The following is a 14,187-nucleotide window of genomic DNA, read 5'->3' as shown; positions in this document are numbered from 1 at the left end:
CAGTCAATCCTAAAGGAAACAAACCTTGAATATTCGTTGGAAAGACTGATGTTGAAAATGAAGCTCTAGTACTTTGGCCACCTGATGTGAAGAGCTGACTCATTGGAAAAGACCCTGATGCTGGTTAAGACTGAGGGCAGGAGGAAAAGAGGGCAGCAGAGGATGAGATGGTTGTATGGCATCACCGACTCAACAGACATGAATTTGAGCAAGCTCCAGGAGATGGTGAAGGACCGGGAGGCCTGGCATCCTGCTGTCCATGGGGCTGCAAAGAGTCAGACATGACTTAGCGACTGAACAACAACCAATGGATGAGAATGACCTGAAAACTAGCATAAATGATCTTTACAACTAAAGATATAAAGAAGGAACCAATGTGAGAAAGGAAAGAGGACCAGAGACATAGTATAAACAAGACCTATAACTCTGGGGAGCTGACCCAGAAATCGTGGCAATCATTACAATTGCAGAAGCTCTCCCCAAGGAAGAAGGGGTCTGAGTTTCATATGGGATTCCCCAGCCTAGGGGTCCTGCATCAAGAAGACAAGCTTGTTTGGCTTGTCTTCCCCCAGATTGTTTGGCTTTGAAGGCCAGCATGGCATACTTTTGGGAGATCCAGGGAGTTTTAGGAAATAGAGACTCCACTCTGAAGGGTACAAACAAAATGTCATACATTCTTGAGACCCAGGGCCAAAGCAGCAACTTGAAAAGATCTTGGCTTGGATCTACTTGCTGATCTTGGAGAGGCAAGGATAACGAGGACTCACTCTGGGGACCAGAGGTTGGCAGCAGCCACTGTCAGGAACACATACCACAGAGACTCTGGTGCTGGCGAGCATCATTTTGAAATCCTCACTCTATCTTATTAACACCAAGATTGTGATATGACCCTTCCTACTGGGAAGGTGGGCACAATGTTCTCAACACTGCAGACTGAGCAGTTATTGGGTGGTAACACGACCCTACCCACAAGCAGGAAGGTGTCACCCTGTATCCTCCGGGACCCATCCTTGCCCTCCAGAGGGTCCAGGACCTGACCCAGCACGCAGCAATCAGACCCTAGTCCCTGGCTCTCCTCACCAGTGGGCAGGCACAAGTCCTGGAACCTCATGGGCAGCAGCCCCATCAACTGCAGCCTGAAACCAGCTCCAGGAACTGTCAGCCCCTCAGCCAGCTTCCCCAAGGTCAGACCCCATCCACCCGCAGGACAACAACAGCTCCAGGACACCCTGACACTACAGTCAGCCACGTCAGGAAATGACCCAGCCCACCAGACACAGCCCTGTGGACCAGAAGGCTGACGCCTGCTCTGAGGCCCACAGCCTGTTTCTCCAGCTCTACCAACGAGTCAGCCAGTACTAGCCCTACTACAGTAAAATCATCTATATCCGCCATAAATAGTTAAAAGATGAGCAAACAAAAATATGTAAAACACGATGGGACAAACATTAAACATGATAGGATGGAGTAAAAATGCAGGGTTGTTAGAATTAGTTCGAAATTACGAGTTTAGCAACTAAAATAACCATATGCTGGCTATTTGTAAATCTCATGAGAGTCACAAAACAAAACTCTATAATAGATACACCCATAAGAAAGAGTAAGGAATCCAACATAACACTAAATATAGTCTTAGGGGCACAAGTGAAGAGAGGAAAAGAAGAAGGGAACAAAAATTAACCATAATCTTAAGAGCTAAAATTACAAAACTCTTAAAGAGAACATGGAGGACAGCTTCAGGATGTTGGGTCTGGCAGTGATTTCTTGGATGTGACACCAAAAGCACAAACAGATACTCTGGGTTTCATCAAAACCAAACACTGCTGTTTAAAAAGGGACACTGTCATCAGAGAGAAAGCAGTCCACAGACTGGGGGGAAACAACTGCATTATTTATCTGATAAGGGATTAACCTTCAAAATATATTATGAACTTATAAAAATTGAAAAAAATTCAATTAAAAAATGGGCAAAGGATTTGAATGGATATTTCTCCAAAGAAGATATACAAAAGACCAACAATATGCACATGAAGAGATGATCAATCACTAATAATTATAGAAATGCAAAGAAAAACCACAGTGAGATACTACTTCTCGTACATTGGTATCAGTTCAATTCAGTCACTCATTTGTGTCCAACTCTTTACGACCCCATGAACCACAGCACGCCAGGCCTCCCTGTCCATCACCAACTCCCACAGTCCACCCAAACCCATGTCCATTGAGTTGGTGATGCCATCCAGCCATCTCATCCTCTGTCATCCCCTTCTCCTCCTGCCCTCAATCTTTCCCAGCATCAGGGTCTTTTCAAATGAGTCAGCTCTTCGCATGAGGTGGCCAAAGTATTGGAGTTTCAGCTTCAACATCAGTCCTTCCAGTGAACACCCAGGACTAATCTCCTTTAGGATGGACTGGTTGGATCTCCTTGCAGTCCAAGGGACTCTCAAGAGTCTTCTCCAACACCACAGTTCAACAGCATCAATTCTTCGGCACTCAGCTTTCTTTATAGTCCAACTCTCACATCCATACATGACCACTGGAAAAACCATAGCCTTGACTAGACGGATCTTTGTTGGCAAAGTAATGTCTCTGCTTTTAAATATGCTGTTTAGGTTGGTCATAACTTTCCTTCCAAGGAGTAAGCATCTTTTAATTTCATGGCTGCAATCACCATCTGCAGTGATTTTGGAGCCCAGAAAAATAAAGTCAGCCACTATTTCCCCATCTATTTGTCATGAATTGATGGGACTGGATGCTATGATCTTAGTTTTCTGAATGTTCCAAATAGGGAACCAGTCTATTGTTCCATGTCCAGCTCAAACTGTTGCTTCCTGACCTGCATGCAGGTTTCTCAAGAGGCAGGTCAGGTGGTCTGGTATTCCCATCTCTTTCAGAATTTTCCACAGTTTATTGTGATCCATACAGTCAAAGGCTTTGGCATAGTCAATAAAGCAGAAATAGATGTTTTTCTGGAACTCTCTTGCTTTTTTGATGATCCAGTATATTGATATGGATTTTATTAAAAAATAGGAAACAACAAGTGCTGGCAAAACAGTGGAGAAATCAGAATGTTTATGCATCACTGCAGGGAACATAAAATAGTGCAGCTGCTGTGGAAGACGCTATGGCTGTTCCTCAAAAAAATAAACACAGGACTGCTATATAACCCAGCAATTTTATTCCTAGGTATATAACCACCAAAATTAAAAACAGGGACTCAGGTACTTGAATGCCAATGTTCAGAGCAGCATTATTCAGAATATCCAACAGGAGGAAACAAACCAAGAGTCTTTCAACAAATGAATGAATTTAAGGAAATGTGGTTTATACAATGGAATATTATTAAGTTACAAAAGTAATAAAGTTCTGATACATGTTACAAGGTAGATGAACCTTGAAAACATTATGCTAAGTGAAATAAACCAGAAGTGATTCCAAATCTGTGAGGCACCTAGAACAGTGAAATTCATAGACATAGAGAATAGGCAATGGTTAACAGGGTTGGAGGAGGGAGAATGGAGAGTTATTGTTTCATAGGCTTAATGTTTCATTTTGAGATGATGGAAAACATTTGGAGATAGATAGTAGTAATGGCCGCACAACAGAATATACTTAATGCCACTGAAATGTACACATAACTAGTTAAAAATGCCACTAAATAAAATAGAAGTTGGTCTAGAAAATAACACAGAGATAGCCTGAGCATCTGAAAAGGAACTGTTCTGCCAGATACTAAGCATATCATTGTGCTGTAATCAAAGCATCAATTTGGTGCTGGGGGAGGAATGGGCAGAACTCAAGGGAATAGAAAGATCAGATCACGTGTGAATGTGCTGCTGCTGCTGCTGCTGCTGCTGCTGCTGCTGCTGCTGCTAAGTCTCTTCAGTCGTGTCTGACTCTGTGCAACCCCATAGATGGCAGCCCACCAGGCTCCACCGTCCCTGGGATTCTCCAGGCAAGAACACTGGAGTGGGTTGCCATTTCCTTCTCTAGTGCATGAAAGGGAAAAGTGAAAGTGAAGTCGCTCATTCATGTCCGACTCTTAGCGACCCCATGGACTGTAGCCTACCAGGCTCCTCCGTCCATGGGATTCTCCAGGCAACAGTACTGGAGTGGGGTGCCATTGCCTTCTCAGATGTATGAATGTAACAGGAGATAAAAACTGGCACTTTCACAAGCTGGAAAGGAGACGACTTACTCAACAAATGGTGCTGCTTCTCATTGGTGTTGAGACCAGCCCAACAACGAACTGACCCAAGGGAGCAGTGCCGCAGAAGAATAAGGAAAAATAAGACTCAGAAATAAAGTGGGGATCAGGGGGCTGATGCCATTTGCAGCCAAAGGCCCAGATCCTAATCCTTGCATGCCTTTTATTGTTAGCTTCTACTTCCTTATTCCTGCTCTAGAGATATCTGTTCTTTAGAATCTCAGATCGGGGATAAAGATATACAATGCACAGTCCTCAATGTCAAACCTTCAGGCCTTTCATGACTTTGTTCAGCTAGTGACGCCCTTTCTCAGCAACTCCCTCAAGGCTCTGGTTACGGGAACAGTCACTAAGGGTTTTCCATCAGTCACATCACTACTTCAACATCTTGTTTTCAAGATGTCTTTCCACGATGTACTTTTTACTGCTGCCAGCCCTCATCTGGGAGTGATGAGAAAGTCATTTTTATTTTTCAAAGAGGCCCTGTTCATTATAGTACAAGCCTGTGCATAGCACATTCCCTACAACTGGATGAAGGTAGGTGGAATGAGGAGGAGCCCAATCTCATTTCCCATGCCATAAAGAATGTGAGATGAATCAGTGATTTAACGCAACCACACAGTCACATTGTTACATGTGACTAAACCACATAATTTAGCATGGAGAAGATCTGAAACTTTTTTTAAGAAAGACACAACACTCACAGTCATTAGGGAAAAGATCAACGCATCCAACTTCCTATTAATGTAAAAATTCTGCACTAGTAGATTACCACTGATATAACAGTTGAGTGAAATATGGTACATATTAAAAGCATCATTCAAAAAGATGGGAATAAATCTAACTACAGCTCCAATTCAAGCGGAAAAAGTGCAAATGTCAGAAAAATATGAACAGCATAATGACATTTTTGGATAAAAAAGAAAAAATGCTACAATATGTAAACCTACACAAATAAGAATGCTGATGTGTAGAAATAGACTAAAAAGACACCCTAAAACTCTAAAGATATTAGCTTAGATAATAGATCAGAGAAAGAGGTGGAGAACTAATCTTTTACTCTGTATGCTTTTGCAATGTTTGCAACTTTATAAATTTGTATTAGTATCTACTTATATAATTAAAAGTTGCAGAAAGCAACCTATAGGAAATATAATAAAATCTTAAAAGAAAACTGACTAGTAAAATAAGGCAAAGAAAAACCCTAGAAGAAAATTCCACTTCATGTTAAAAGAGCTTAAATAATAAGTTGACCAAAAAAATATTTCAGAAACCACATAGAAAAATGAACAAAGTACCAAAATATATGACAGTAGACAAAAAAATCAGCTTTATTGATAATTTAAAAATGTAAATTAGTATATTACATCATTTTCACTCATCACTATTAAATTCTAATCAATGTTAGTAAGATAAAGAGATACTGAACCTGTATGACTTGATGTTGTAGTTATAGCTGGACGAGGACCTGGAAAAATTAATTTGATTCAATTCACCCATTTTATCAATACAAAATTATAGATTTAATTTTGATGTTTCATTCTTTAAGATTATTGCACAAAATGAATTACTTCTCAGAATGGAAAATACACATCCTTTCTAAACTATGCTATTCTACTTCTGGAAAGTTAATCTAAATGTATATTAACATAAGTACATAAGAATGTATACACAAAAATGCTTACTATAGCTTTGTATTACATAATGGAAATCCTAGAAATTAACAAATAATAAATCATAAAGATCATGTATTCAGAATAAATATACAATGTTTTAAAAATACCATCCACATAGTATCATACTACATATTTTGTATACTTTCTTTTTCACCTCATATTTTGCCCACATTTTTTCATATACACATAATCACATCTTCCTGGAAGGGTATAAAGTTCCCAGGTAGCACAATGGTAAAGAATCCATCTCCTAATACAAGAGACAAAAGAGACGCAGGTTTCCCTGGGTTGGGAAGATCCCCTCGAGAAGGAAATGGCAACCCACTTTGGCATTCTTGCCTGGAAAATTCCATGGACAGAGGAGCCCGGCAGGCTGCAGTTAATGGGGTCACAAAGAGTCAGACACGACTGAGCACACACACACACAATCACATCTACTTTATACCATTATATTTCACTAATGATCCTTTTCATAGTCTTTTTCCAACATGATAAAAAAAGACAGTCTCATGAGAAATTTTGATTTTTATATTTTAAAAAGGTCCCTGTAATTTATCTTCTTTATAAACTTGTCCTCACAATTCTGTCTTCTTTTAAACACTAAACTGGATCAGTGTTTCATAAGTGCTTTATGAAATGCTTACAGTCAACTCTTTCAAAAGAGCATATCAACATTGTTACCACAGTGCATATTCCCACTAGGACCGTGATTAAACATTGGTGGGTCAATGAGTAAATATATGCAATCTTTATATATTATCCACCAAAAAAAAAAATCTCTTTCCCCACAAAACTTCACAGCACTCACCAAGGTATTCAATGAGTCTACTCAGTGAGGGTACCAGGTTTATAGGAATTATAAAAAGATGTTCCAATTACCATGTTAACGTGCATAATGCTCCTCAGTTCCTCAAAACATTAGGGCAGAAGGAAAAAAACGAACAAACAAGAAGGCAGTAACTGACATTTGTTTGAGTCATTAAACAATGGGGAACTGGAATCTATAGAAATGATGTTACTTGTGAGCCAAGCCACACCAGGACCCTGAGTGAGGTCTGCCCAGGCTAACGCTGTTTCTACTGTTCTTGTCTCTTGCTTCTGCTGAAACCTAAGAGAAGCCAGAGATAGCAGCCCTGAAATCAGGAAGACAATTCCTTCCACCACATCAAAGTAGTGTCTCAAGTCTTAGGCAAGAGTAACTGATCAGTTCCTGTCCCTGCCAGAAAATCTCCATTTCATTTCAATAAATAAGGGCAAATCTTACAAATGTATGTTAGTATACTACTTATGTAATTCAAAGTGATAAAAAGCAATCTATATTCAATAGTATTAAATCTTACAATTTCATACAACTGACTAGTAAAAATAAGGCAAAGAAAAAACCTAGAAGAAAATTCCACTTAATGTTAAAATGGTTTTAATGTGTATAATGAGTTCTGATAAGTCAACAAGATAATTACTTCTGAAACCACATAGGTAAATGAACAGAGGTGCAAAAATCAGTGAAAGTAGATAAAAAATTCAGCTTCATTGATAATTAAAAAAGCAAAATTAGCACATGATATCAGTTTCCACCCATCGCCTTATTAAGTCCTAACTATGTAGATAGGATAAAGAGGTACTGAACCTGTCGAACTTGACACTGTAGTTGTAGTTGGACGAGGACCTGGAAAAATAAATTTAACTCAATTCATCAGTCTCATCAGTACAAAATTATAGAATTAATTTTGGTTTTTCCATTTAAAAAAAATTATTTCTCAAAATGAAAAACGAATGTACTTTCCAAACTCTGTTATTCTACTTCTGGGAAGTTAACCTAAATATACATTTATATAAGTACATAAAATTGTATGCATAAGAATGTTCACTATTGCTATGTATTATGTAAAAGGTAACAAATAATAAATTATAAAAATCCTGTCTTCCCACTCTTTCTCCTGTTCTTGCTTCTGCTGCAACCAAAGAAAAGAAGATAGAGATAGCAGCTCTGAAGTCAAGAAGACAATTCCTTCCACCATATCAAAATAGTCTCTTAAGTCTTAGGAAGAGTAGCTGATCTGTAGTCCCTGCCAGAAAGCCTCCATTTCATTTCAATAAATAAGGACAAATCTTACAAGTGTACGTTAGTATACTACGTATGTAATTAAAAGTTATAAAAAGCAATCTATATTCAATAGTATAAAATCTTACAATTTTATACAACTAGTAAACAAAATTTATACAAATTTTATACAACTAGTAAAAAAGACAAAAAACCTAAAAGAAAATTCCACTTCATGTTAAAAGGGCTTTAACTTATAATGAGTTCTGATAAGTTAACAAGAAAATACTTCTGAAACCACACAGAAAAAATGAACAGAGGTCCAAAAATCAGTGAAAGTAGATAAAAAAACTCAGCTTCATTGATAAGTAAAAATGCAAAATTAGCACAAGATATCATTTTTCACCTGTCGTCTTATTAAGTTCTAAACTATGTAGATGGGATAAAGAGGTACTGAACCTGTTGAACTTGACACTGTAGTTGTCGTTGGACGAGGACCTGGAAAAATAATTCAACTCATCAGTCTCATCAGTACAAAATTATAGAATTGATTTTGATTTTTAATTTTTTAAAAGATTATTTCTCAAAATGAAAAATATATATACTTTCCAAACTCTGTTATTCTACTTCTGGGAAATTAACCTAAATATGTATGTATACAAGTACATAAAATTGTACGCGTAAGAATGTTCACTATTGCTATGTATTATGTAGAAGGTAACAAATAATAAATCATAAAAATCCTCTCTTCCCACTCTTTCCCTTGTCTCTTGCTTCTGCTGCAACCAAAGAGAAGAGACAGCAGCCCTGAAGTCAGGAAATATCAAAATAGTCGCTCAAGTCTTAGGGAGAGTAGCTTTCCCTGCCAGAAAGTCTCTATTTCATTTCAATAAGCAGGGACTTTCTCTGCCCTTCAGTTGTTATAAACTTGGTTTCTGCTGCCACACGCACACAAAAAGCCCAGAAAAGAGAAAAATAATAATTGCATGAATCGGCAGTGGTGGGGGTGAGGAGTAGAAACACCAGCAGAAATTTCTCAGTTAAAATTACACTATTTAAAAAGAACCAAATTCCTTATTGGCAGGAAAATGAAACACATTCCTGGACCCAGATGATACCCTGTACAGGTGTCAACAAATCACTTTTAAAATGAATAAATTATCCATGTTGATGACACAGAAAACATATATGTTAAAAAACAGAAGCTGTGGATCTTCCTCTACACTAATACTGATTCCAGTGAAACTGGGCATCAGGTGAGCTCCCTTTAAGAGCTTTCTAGACACCAGGCACTGTGCTAAGTGCTTTAAACGCGTCCCATTGTACCTTGACGATCACACAGTGAGGAAGACATTCAGTCATTACACATGTACCTAAACAAGTTTACGCACATTACCTAAGTTTACACATCTGTTTATGTCTGTGGACTATAGTAAATAATTTTAGACGAAGTACAAAAATGGCTGTAAATGCATTCTCCCTCCTTCTATGACTAAAAATTACAGTGAGTGTAAATTACCAGACATTTAAAGGATTTTGAAACTTCACAAAGAATTTAAAGGATATTGACAAATATGAGCAGGACTTTATGAAACCTGAGACACTGGTAGTTGAAGGCTTAGTAGTAGCAGCAACTGGCACTGGAAAACAAAAATATAAACTCATTGAAATACTTGGAATTCATCACTTTCTGTTCATTTACATGAATTATGCTTTTCATACTTATTTATGTAAAAATGCAATTGCTTTAATTTATACTGACAAATGTTTCCTAGCCATTTCACGTGTAAAGATGCTGAACAAGAGAAATTTATGCATCTGTGATGTACATAACATCACATTTTAAGAGCCTATAAAAGGACAGAAAAATCAAAACAGCAGCTTTCTTTGTGAATTAGCTGTCATGCATGTAACATGGAAATGGCTACAAGACAGATATGGGTACTAAGATTGTTTCTTTTCTGTTATTCTGTATCATTGAAATTTATTGTCAAAAAACAAACCTGGAAAAAAAAAAACCAATAAGGAGAAAGACACCTTCATACCTTTAGCACATGTTGGTATCTCAGGCTCCCAAGTACTGTTTGCATTACAGACAATTGTGCTGCTGCCATGAAGGGAAAAACCCTGGTTACATTTAAAGACAACTTGCGCTTGGTAGTAAAATTTTCTTCTAAATCCTGATTCCATCATTCCATGTTCAACAACTGGATAGTCACATTTGACCACTGAAAAGTGCAGAAATTACAAAATTAATGGAAATCTGCTTCACATAGGGGCAAAAATCTAGTGCAAAGTAATAATTACCAGTGGGAAGCAAGAAACAAAGAATGGAAGGCAGGATGTTAACTGGAAAAAAAAAAAAAAAAGACTTTATTTGTGCATTTGACTTCCAGGGAAACAGATTTAGAGGAATCTAATAATGTTTTTCTACTAGGAACAGACTATCATTATAGTTTATTGGCTTTTATACATTTTTTTTTTCTCCAGTGCTGACAAGTTTTGAAAAGGTCTGACTATCAGATACAAATTCAGGGTAAGTTCAAAAGTGACTTTTGATATTCTTTAGCTCTAGGATTTTTTTCAGCTCATGCTGAAACTAATTACGTACCTTGTTCTTTTAGAAAGATAGTAAAGACTTTTTGGAGACAGTAACAGTTGGGCTCAAATTCAAAAGTTTAAAATAAGCCAGTCATGAAAAAAATATAAAAAAAAAAATAGTTTTCAGATGGCAAAAACACACAGAATTGGGATGTTCAAGAAATTCAAAGGCCAATGTAATTAGGACAGTGTTTTCCAAACATTTTGGACTACAATCCAGAGATCAAGAAATAATTTTTAAGTTGTAAAGCAGTATACAAGCATGCAGGCCCAAGATAAGGTTTCAAGTTAATACTTAGCCCCCACACCAGTGTGCCCTGCTCTTTCCCATTCTACTCTACTTCTCCAGAAGTAAGTTACAGACCATGACACTCTAGCTTGACTTCGGGATCTACGAATAGGTTTTGCAGAACTTGGAAACAAAGCAAAACCAAAAAGTGCTGGACTGGGCAGTGACTTCAAGGGAATATTTTATGAGATTAAATCTGCAATAGATGCAAGTGAAAAAGAGAAAGTGATAGTCACTCAGCCTTGTCCGACTCTCTGAGACCCTACGGACTGTCACCCGACAGGTTCCAACTGACAGGAAATTCTTGCCTGTTTCCAGCGCGGGATGATTATGACTAAGGATGCTATGAACATTCTCATGGAGGTTTCCATCTGTACATGTTTTCATTTAACTTGGATTGCCGAGTTGTACCTTGAAGTGTTAGTTCCTCAGTCATGTCCAACTCTTTGCGACCCTATGAAACGTAGCCTACCAGGCACCTCTGTCTATGGGATTCTCCAGGCAGGAATACTGGAGTGAGTTGACATGCCCTTCTCTAGCAGATCTTCCTGGCCCAGGGATCCACCTTAAGTGGATGCTTAACTTTATAAAATAGTGCTAAATTGTGTTTCAAAATGGTCATACCACTTTGCATTCTTAACAGTAATGTGTTGGAGTTTCAAATACATCATATCCTTACCAAAACATGGAGTTGTTAGTTACTCTTTTTAATTTCAGGCATTCTAATAGGTTTTTAGTGGTTTCTCATCATGGTGTTAAATTAAATTTCTGTTATTACTGATGATATTGAACAACATTTCATACACTTCATTGGCATTCACATTTCTTTTTTGGTGAAAAAATTCCATTCAAATATGTTCCCCCTTTTTTTGTAAATTGGGTTGCTTTCTTCATATTGTGTTTTAGAGTTCTTTATTTATCATAGTTTGAAGTCCATTTAGAAATGTCCTTGGCAAACATTTTATCCCAGTCTATGGCTCTTTTTTCTTTCTTCAATGTGTTTGAGAGCAGCAGTCCTGAGATTTTAAGAAGTCTGGTTTATTTATTTTTCTTTAAAGGATAATGCTTTTAAGGTTTTCAAAGAAATCTTTGGTTACTCATAAATATTTTCTGTCTCTTCCCATAAAGTCTTAGAGTTTAGGTCTTACACTTGAATCTATGATCAAATATCTTTTCCAATCACAAATCAACCACAGAAGAAAACTGGAAAAAAATGCCACATGGAAACCAAAACACATGTTACTAAACAATCAATCATTCACTGAAGAAATTGAAAAGAATACAAAAGTATTTTTAAGATGAATGAAAACGAAAATGGTATGTCTCAAATCTGTGCAACACAGGAAAAGCAGTCTAAGAGAGAAGATTATAGCCACACAAGTTTATCTCAGGAACAAGAAAAGTCTCAAGTAAACAATCTAAACTTACACCCATAGCAATAAAAGAACAACCCTCCCCACAAAATTTGTACAAGGAAGAAAATAATAAAGAACAGAGTAGAAATAAAGGAAATTGAGCTTAGAAACAATGAAGATAAGTGATGGTTCTTTGAAGATAAAACTGACAAACATATAGCCACACTCATCAAGAAACAAAAGAAAAGGTCCAAGTAAACGAAATAAAAAATAGAGGTTACAACCGATACCACAAAAATACAAAGGATCATAGAGAATGCTATGAACAGTTATACATCCAAAGTTGGAAAACCTAGAATAAATGGATAAATTCTCAGAAACATTCACTCTCCCAACATTGAGTCCAGAAGAAATAGAAAATGTGAATATACTGACTACTAGTAATGAAATTGAATCAGTAATCAAATAACTCCCAACAAACCAAATAAGGATTACGCGGGTTCACAGGTGAATTGCAATAAACATTTAAAGAACAGTTAACTTCTACTTCAAAAGACAGTGTATAGAAATGAGTAAAGCAAGCCATAGACTAGGGCAAAATAGAACTACCATATGATCTAGCATTTTTACTTCTGGGTATTAATCCAAAGAAAACAAAACACTAATTCAAGAAGATTTATGCAGCACTTTTTTCATTACAGCATTTTTTGACAATAGCTAGCAAGGTAATGCTCAAAATCCTCCCAGGTAGACTTCAACAGTACGTGAACCAAGAAATTCCAGATGTGCAAGCTGGATTTAGAAAAGGCAGAGGAACCAGAGATCAAATTGCCAACATCTGTTGGATCAGAGAAAAAGCAAGAGAATTACAGAAAAACATCTACTTCTGTTTCATCGACTACTTACTCTAGAGCCTTTGACTGTGTGGATCACAACAAACTGTGGAAAATTCTTAAGGAGATGGGAATACCAGACCACCTTATCTGTCTCCTGAGAAACTTGTATGCAGTTCAAGAAGCAACAGCACCAGATAAGGAACAATGGCCTGGTTCAAAATTGGGAACAGAGTATATCCAGGCTGTATATTGTCTCCCTGATTATTTAACTTATATGCAGACTACATCATGTGAAATACTGGGCTGGATGAAGCTCAGTCTGGAATCAATATTGCCAGGAGAAATATCAATAATACTGGGCTGGATGAAGCTCAGTCTGGAATCAATATTGCCAGGAGAAATATCAATAACCTCAGATATGCAGATGACACCACCTAATGGCAGAAAGCTAAGAGGAACTAACGAGCCTCTTGATGAAGGTGAAAGAGGAGAGTGAAAAAGTTGGCTTAAAACTCAACATTCAAAACAAGAAGATCATGGCATCTGGTCCCATCAGCTCATGGCAAATAGATAGGGAAAAAATAGAAACACTGACAGACTTTATTTCCTTTGGGCTCCAAAATTACTGTGGATGGTGGTTGCAGCTATGAAATTAAAAGACGATTGCTCCTTAGAAGAAAAGGTATGACAAACCTAGATAGCGTATTAAAAAGCAGACACATCACTTTACCAACAAATGTCCTTCTAGTCAAAACTATGATTTTTCTAGTAGTCATGTATGGATGTGAGAACTGGACCATAAAGAAGGCTGAGTGCCAAAGAATTGAGGCTTTTGAACTGTGGTGTTGGAGAAGACTCTTGAGAGTCCCTTGAACAGCAAGGAGATCCAACCAGTCCATCCTAAAGGAGATCAGTCCTGGGTGTTCATTGGAAGGACTGATGTTGAAGCTGAAACTCCAATGCTTTGGCCACCTGATGCGAAGAGCCAACTCACTGGAAAAGACCCTGATGCTGAGAAAGACTGAAGGCAGGAGGAGAAGGGGATGACAGAGGGTGAAATGGTAGGATGGCATCATCGACTCGATGGACATGAGTCTGAGCGAGCTCTGGGAGTTGGTGAAGGACAGGAAATCCTGCTGTGCTGGAGTTCATGGGGTTGCAAAGAGTTGGACACGACTTAGT

The 14,187-nt window shown here is 37.7% G+C and overlaps 1 protein-coding gene across 14 annotated transcripts in view; it reads right to left on the bottom strand.

Annotated features, from left to right (window-relative positions):
- The window catches only part of LOC145507867 (membrane cofactor protein-like), a 94,616-nt gene that overhangs the window by 50,875 nt on the left and 29,554 nt on the right, over positions 1 to 14,187 (bottom strand). For 6 of the 14 annotated variants that reach the window (XR_014055207.1, XR_014055206.1, XM_081495355.1 and 3 more), the window contains exons 6-10: positions 9,970 to 10,152; positions 9,520 to 9,564; positions 8,384 to 8,422; positions 7,511 to 7,549; positions 5,637 to 5,675 (exon numbers count right to left, since the gene is read on the bottom strand). Coding sequence is in view for 7 of the 14 variants with exons in the window: in XM_081495355.1 (XP_081351481.1) it covers positions 5,637 to 5,675; positions 7,511 to 7,549; positions 8,384 to 8,422; positions 9,520 to 9,564; positions 9,970 to 10,152 (345 nt within the window). In the remaining 7 variants the exon portion in view is untranslated. Of the gene's footprint in view, positions 1 to 5,636; positions 5,676 to 6,762; positions 6,992 to 7,510; positions 7,550 to 8,330; positions 8,423 to 9,519; positions 9,565 to 9,969; positions 10,153 to 14,187 lie in introns of all 14 variants that reach the window. The other 8 variants (XR_014055211.1, XR_014055212.1, XR_014055210.1 and 5 more) reach the window with 4 other exon arrangements.

This window comes from Giraffa tippelskirchi, chromosome 5 (assembly GCF_054371585.1).
Source record: "Giraffa tippelskirchi isolate mGirTip1 chromosome 5, T2T-mGirTip1v1.2.pri, whole genome shotgun sequence".
In the NCBI taxonomy this organism is placed as follows: domain Eukaryota; kingdom Metazoa; phylum Chordata; class Mammalia; order Artiodactyla; family Giraffidae; genus Giraffa; species Giraffa tippelskirchi.
This window is presented reverse-complemented; position numbering and strand designations above follow the sequence as displayed.